Genomic DNA, 7385 nt, shown 5'->3' with positions numbered 1-7385 from the left:
GGCCTCATCCAGCTTAGCGCGTCGTTCTTGCGCCAAATCCTTCAGTCCGGCATATAGCTTGTCCAGTTGCGACTGTTTAACAGCGACCTGCTCGGCCAAAGGATGTCCTTCAGCCGACAGGGCCTTTACAGTTTCACCTGGCCCTCTGAATAGTGTCCGCATAAGCTTCAACGGCCGCTTCCAGACTTTCGTGCTTCTTCATGAAGCTCCTGGCGTTGGTCTCATTTTTGCCCCGATCTTCCACCATCATGTAGAGCTCCTGCTCGCTCATCCACCTCTCGGCCTCATTGGCATCGAACAGATACTGCAGCGCCCGCTCGTTCCTCAGCAAGTTGGCTCGTCTATTATCGATGGCTTCCTTTTCCCTCATTTCATTTTCGCTTAACCGTCGATGCTCTCTGGTGGTGTCAACAACAGATTCGTTCTGTAATGACGCCACTGCTAAAAGAGTCTGCAAATTCGATGCAGCGTTTATGGATTCTACATCAGGCTGAGCTTCGGCTGGCGCATTTTCTTCGATGGGAATGTTTTCGTCTATCGGCAATTCTGGGTCGGAAAATTGCTCAACTTCAGAAGCGATTTTAATTAAATTGGCGTCTTCATCTAATGCTGGCAAATCATGTACGTGTTTATCGCTAGTTGGCCCATTGCACTCAGAATCAGATGATTTTTCACTCAAACAAACTACTTTTTCTAAGTCCGGTTCCACAGTTTCCCTTCTGAGCATTATTTCGGGTTTAGTTTTTGCTGATTCAAGCAGATTTTGCGCATTTTTCTACATAGTTATATACTCATGTTCCACTGGCCTAGTGGTCGGTCTTCGATTTTATCACTCACAGTTTTATCAGCAACCGATAATTCTTCAGTCTTCACAATAGTCGCTTCGACCGTAATCACCTTTTCTGATGGGAGTTATTCAGCATGTTCGTCCTGTAATTCCAAAATTGCTATAGTTTCCGTCTTTACCACTTCCTTCTCTTTCGCCGCTGTTAATGTTTCTTCCACAGAGTCTACTTCTTTCGCAACTTGACAGTTTTCCTCTGTTGAAACAGTTACTTTTGATAGTGTAATACCTGGTAAGTTTTCAGAAGCGTTATCAGTTTTAGCCACATCATCTCCTTGAGAGAGAACTGAATCAGTTATTTCACCATCTAAGGACAGTTTCTGATCAGAACTAGCAACTTCGGGCTCCACCTGAATTTCCTCTAAATGCTCCTGAGCAATTTGTTCATTCGTGATCTCGACAATACCATCTTCTCGATCAACTTTCGGCTCTTGAACTAGTGGATTTTTATATTCTGGCTCTTCCACTACTGCAGGAATGTCCACGATTTCAATGTTTTCCAAATCATCAGTCACTTTCTCGATGTTCTTTAGTTTGCCTTCAACGGTTGCTTTCAGGTCTTCAAATTTCTTAGCGTTGTCGTCTATTTTAAATCTAATTTCTTTTATCACTTTCTTAATGTCGTCCATTTTGTCATTCATTTTGTCCATTTTCCTACTGTTGTCGCTCATTTCGCCCATCATTTTCCTACTGTTGTCTTCCATTTTGTCATACATTTTGCACATTTCGTCTTTCATCTGCATGAGCAGTGCAATCAAATTGGGGCTCTCCATTCCAGGGTCTTCCTTCTTTGATTTACTTCTTGTTTTCATCAAAATTCAACTTGGTTTCCGGTAAATCCCACTTCTAACACCAAATGTACCGTGGATGGCCGGGTATCAAACTCTTTATTCAGCTTCCAACTTCTATTCAACTCGGTATAACTTTAATTACGGAACAGGAACAAACTAACATCAAAATTACCGTCAACTTCAGAAACAATAATTCCGACTCGCGGGGTTTAACCTTTTCTGCATCCCGTCGTTGCTGTTACTTCACTCCTCCCCTCTGGTCGCCGCTTATATAGTTTCCTCCAGGTAACCCAGAAGGTTCTCGAAATCTCCAGCCCAGGTGCGAAACTTCCCGCTTGTCCGTGTCATATTTGACAGTAAATGGGGCGCAAATGGGGCTCCCATTTACTGAAATACCATCAATTTCGATCCCCCCATGCCAAACGTGAGTACCCCAGGCCATTTCCGTTACAATATACTTACATTCAACGTTCAAATACGCCGACGCGCTCTGCGGCTCCCCAATGCCGTTGCTCACTTCGCAAAGATACTGACCGAAGTCTTCTGGAATCACTGGATTAATCACCAATGCACCGTCCTTCCTAACATTAACTCTGGTCTCCAGAGCAGCCAATTCGGTCACAGGTGCTCCTTCCCGGTACCACTTGACTGTTACATTGCCAGGCAGTGCCTTGGCCTCGCAAGTAAATTGCACCTGAAAACGTGGAGGTACCAATTTCACGCCAACCTTCTTAAACGTTCATTTCCACACCTTTTCGCCCTCTTGCGTAGTCTGGTTGATTGGTGGTACCATTATTACAGCTCCCCCAGCCACAATCACTCTCGCTGTATGTGATATCTGGCCTTCACCGTTTCGTGCGATGCATGTGTAGTCGCCGATGTCTTCGTGTCGAATGTTCGATATGCGTAGTTCAGTACCATCGTTGAAGATTCCTAAGAACAACGCATAACAACCACCATCAAATGTATGCCTTATTGTCACAAATGGTAAAAACAATGCAATATTGCACATACAGTAAACATCATAAATAATGAACAGTACAAATACCTCCCAGGTAGTGCAGTATACATACATACACAATCTCCATATATGTATAACATAAAACAATAAACTGAACTTGAACCAAATTCGATTCTGTTGCGCCTGTAACTCATGATGTTATTCAATAAATCATAATAACAAATTGCCAAATAAACAAATTGATGACCCCAAAATACTATTTTGCACACACAATACCACTAATCTCTAGTCAAATCCATATAAACCCCTTGGTAGCTGCCGCATGTGACGCCCCAATAGAAAAATTTAGTAGAGTAAACTAGTTAAAGAAGACAAATTTAGAAAGATATTTTATTCCGCGTGAAAATCACTTATAGAACAAAACGGTCCTTCTAGGAGGAACGATTTCGTTTTTTCCCGAAACCTAGAAGGCGGAGAGAAAGACTTAAGATGCAATGGAAGATGACATACAAGATGTTTCATGAGGAAGGGGCATTATTTTAACCACGTATTCTACGTCCGAAAATAACTCTAGTTTGCTTTATAAACGATAGCCCAAAGATCCTTCGTTACCGATTTACAGGATGTTGAAATTTATAAAAAAATTTGGAAAATAAATTGAAATGAAACGTGCGTTCTTGTAGTCTGTAGGGCATGCATAAGTCAGTGTCTAAAGTGGATAAAAATATTGAAATGTTTTGAAAAGTAGACTCTTTTATTATCAATTTCAAAAACTAAACAAACGTTCGCTCTCCAGACACTTTTTATGAGAGAAACTCAGTTTCTTCTCTCCTCCTTTCACAAATGATCTCTTTCCAAGAAATTAATCATTTGTGAAACAAGTTTTTCCAAACGGGTGTTAAAAATAATCACGTAACTTAAAAAATCGTCCATGAGTGGAACCATCTGGGTAATTGACGATGGATGTAAAATTTATTTTATATTTACAATAAATAACATTCTTCAATAGTTGCAATTGGCTCGCTGGTATTTACGATAAGTATTTACAATTTTAATAAGAAACGTTAGTTGTGACACTCGATTTTCTGCTGCTTGTTGTAGCTTGTTCTCGATTTACTATCATCTCTAATTGCAACTTTGATTCAAGAAATGGCATTAAATTTTGCGCTCTATCAGAAATAAATGGGATTTTTTCGCAGGTTGGCAGTGTTTCTGATTGAACGGCAAATATTTAGCGCACCGCCCTGAAATCGATGTTGAAAAACTAAAAGGTCTTTATGATTTTTTTCAAATCATCATATGTATAAATGATGGAATTGAAGAGACTGAAAAAAAATCCAAATTATTTTCGTTTTGCTAATGTAACTGCTATGTTGTAATGCTAATGTTGTAAGCGTCTTCTCAAGACACACAACAAAATCACTATTTTTCCATAGAAAATCATCCATTATTATTAACAGTTGTATAATTACGATGAGTATCATACCGGGTGATTCACAACCTTATGGACCCACAGCCGGGGTGTGTAGAAAACCTCAAAACAAATCGAGTTTCCATTTAAGTTTTTTCTCAGGCCTATGTTTAACAAGATACAGGGTGTTAAAATTTGAAAAAAATTTTGGTATTTTCTCTCCTCCTCCACACAACTCCTACAGTTTATGAGATATTTTGCTCAAATTTTTAAGATAGACAGCTACTGTTTAGACCCTTTAGCCGTAGGGAAGGCGACTGATTTTGAAAATCTACTGGGTGTTCTTTTTTCTAGAGGTATACCCCCTTTTACCCCCCAGAACTTTTTCGCGATGCACCACTGACTTCGACCGAACACATTTTTGCAATTGTTGTTCAATTTAAGAATTCTCTGATCTCTAGCAGTTTTTTCGCATCCGTCTTTGTTTTCGAGATATTTGCACAAATATAAGTCCATGTAGGGTTTCTGGGTGATTTTCTATGAATTTTTTTATACATTTTTTTGTGTCCTTTTGTTTACATTGTTCTGTGAAAGCTTCAAGTGCAAGTTGAAGTCAAAATAGGGATGGTTGACGAGTTAACTTTAAAATTTATTTTTTTTACTTTAATTGAATTTACAATAATTGAGGTTTATCGGCTGTCAGCTAATCCCCAAAAAAGTACACAAAATGTAACGAATATTTCAATTTATTATGAAATTAATTTCTTTCACAAAAAAATGTCAACAAAAGGACGCAAAAAATGATCAGAAAATTCATGGAAAATCACCCAGAAACCCCACATGGACTTATATATGTGCAAATAACTGGAAAACGAAGACAGATACGAAAAAACTGCAAGAGATCAGAAAATTCTTAAATTGAACAGCAAATTCAAAAGTGTGTTCGGTCAAAGTGTCTGGTGCATCACGAAAAAGTTCTGGGGGTAAAAGGGGGTATACCCCTAGAAAAAAGAACACCCAGTAGATTTTCACAACCAGTCGTCTTACCTGCGGGTAAACGGTCTAAACGTTATTCTACGTTAAAATTTGAGCAAAATATCTCATAAACTGGAGGAGATAAAGAGAAAATACCAACATTTTTTTGAAACTTCAACACCCTGTATCTCGTTAACCATAGAGCTGAGAAAAAAACTGGAATGGAAACTCGACTTCTTTTGAGTGAGTTCTGTGTCCACAAGGTTGTGAATCAACCTATATATTTACCCTGTATACGTGTGCTTATTTCATACGATAAAAAAACTATACCCACATATGAGAAATCAGACGAAATTCTTACAAAGGACGTCCGGCCTAAGGTTTTATTTTACTCATAATGGTTTGGACCATTAGCTTCATTTCGAACGATTTTTGACGAAAGAAGTTCGGACGAAAACGCATCCAAATGCCACCGGCCCACGGACTACACACTATTATATTCACACGAACGGACCACAGTCTACAAACTATTATAATAGACGACCGGCCTAATGGAACCAGATGTAACTCGCGGACGGTTGTGTGCGTGCTAGAGAGAACTGAGAATTGTATTGAGTTTGCACCGTGCAATAAGAAGTTATCACTTCAAAAACAAGTAAAAAAAATAGCATATCCGCCACCCGCGAATTGCGGAAACCAACGACTCAGTAGGAGAAAGTGAATACTAAAGAACTAATTTAATTAACTAAAGACATTTGAAATAAAAAATGATAAGACGATTGGCTGCAATAGGTGAAAGCTCTCAAAGTAAACCAAGGAGACGAAAGAAATAAAACCAACTTAATTAATATTGTAAGGAATTGTAACTGAGTACAATTCGCTAATGCTCGGCAAACTAAAACCAACGAAATTTCCACCCTTTCATCAACCTGAACCCAGTGACAACTCTTTAATCAAATCTCGAACACTTCCCTCTCAATATTAAGTTAAATAAGTTGGGAGCTGCTTGGGAAATGAATAGGGAAAATCGTATTTCCGCCTATGAATGTCGGAGTTCTGTTTGCGGCGAAATGGAACTGGCCTTAGGAGACCAACTTCGTTGGATGCTCCTTCGCTCCGGCCATAAGAATGGAAAAGTGGGAAAGTCCTCAGGCTCTCACCTTCGGCAAACTAGCACAGTTGCACAAAACCTGCTGCATGTACCACTAGTAACTACACTCGCTTTCAAAAGTCTTGCACCCCCCTAGTTATTTGTGAAACCTTGCAGACCTCGGTGTCAAATCGAGATTAAAAGCTTCTAAAAAACGGCAAAATGGATTTAATTTCGACGAATTATCAGTTATAAAAAGAAAATTACACTCCAGATGCAAAAATTTTAAAGAGAAAAATGCAATTTTTAATCAACAACTGAAAATAAATAAATCAACAACATAATTAATATACAGTATTTGAGTCTCTACTTCTTAATAACGCATTCACACGTCTATCCATTCCAAAATCAAGTTTAGAAAGTTGAGTTCAATCAATGGCCCACTAAATTTGGTTTTATAAAAAAGGTTTTTAGAGCCCTTTTTAAATTGAACCTCAACAAAATTTGCTAAATAAGGTTTAGGTGTAATTTTAAGAATAGTCAATAAAATCATGAAAATCATTAAGGCTCATTTCAATCATCTCTACCCTTGAACTATTTGATTTTTTGATAGACATTTTAAAATCCTCGAAATCTAATACTTTTCCTATTTGTTTTAAAGACTGTTCCACTTGGAAAGAGTCAACGGATATGAAAGTGTGGTCAGTTTGTAAATATTTTAATTTTAATAAACTTAGATTTACTTCTAACGAGTTAATAATAAAACAAAAAAGCAATACAAGGCCCAATTCTTGTTTTGCAAAGCGCAATTATCTAGCCAAATTGTTATTTCTTTAACATCACGGTGAAACAACAGGAATTTGTAAAAGGTTGATATTAGATCAGATTTACTTCTTCCAGCCACGCCTTCATGCCAAACAAGAGCGACTGCTTATTTGCAAGGGATTGCTTTTCCAGGGCAACAAGGCTTTCGTTAAAACAAATGATCCTTGGTGTAAAAACGATTTCTTTAAACATTTCACAGTGATTTCTTTAAATTCACTTTATTATAGTTGTGATATAATAACCACCTTTTGCAAGTCTGCAGAAACAAATAATGATTCAGATCCTGCTTTTGTAGATACGTCATTTTTATATTCAGTTCACGCTTCCATGGCATTTTCTTGGTCACTTTTTCATTTTTGGCAAACATCGCAGTCGGGATCGGTATTTTCTTTATCATGTTTTAAGTTTTTGGAGTGAAGGTTGAATGTTTCGCATTGCCAGCACTACTCATGACCGAGCACAGTAAACGAGATATTCATCTCAGCTAC

General features: G+C 38.2%; 1 protein-coding gene across 12 annotated transcripts in view; it reads right to left on the bottom strand.

The window, feature by feature from the left end:
- The window catches only part of LOC109546943 (protein turtle), a 129394-nt gene that overhangs the window by 22179 nt on the left and 99830 nt on the right, over positions 1-7385 (bottom strand). For all 12 annotated transcript variants that reach the window (XR_007280310.1, XR_007280309.1, XM_048661022.1 and 9 more), the window contains 2 exons: positions 2387-2568; positions 2098-2329 (listed from right to left, as the gene is read on the bottom strand). Coding sequence is in view for 10 of the 12 variants with exons in the window: in XM_048661022.1 (XP_048516979.1) it covers positions 2098-2329; positions 2387-2568 (414 nt within the window). In the remaining 2 variants the exon portion in view is untranslated. The remainder of the gene's footprint in view (positions 1-2097; positions 2330-2386; positions 2569-7385) is intronic.

Source organism: Dendroctonus ponderosae, unplaced genomic scaffold (genome assembly GCF_020466585.1).
Source record: "Dendroctonus ponderosae isolate FM_Combo_2020 unplaced genomic scaffold, Dpon_F_20191213v2 Dpon_F_20191213_1, whole genome shotgun sequence".
Lineage (NCBI taxonomy): Eukaryota > Metazoa > Arthropoda > Insecta > Coleoptera > Curculionidae > Dendroctonus > Dendroctonus ponderosae.
Note: the sequence above shows the minus strand (reverse complement) of the source record. Positions and strands in the feature narration are given on the sequence as shown.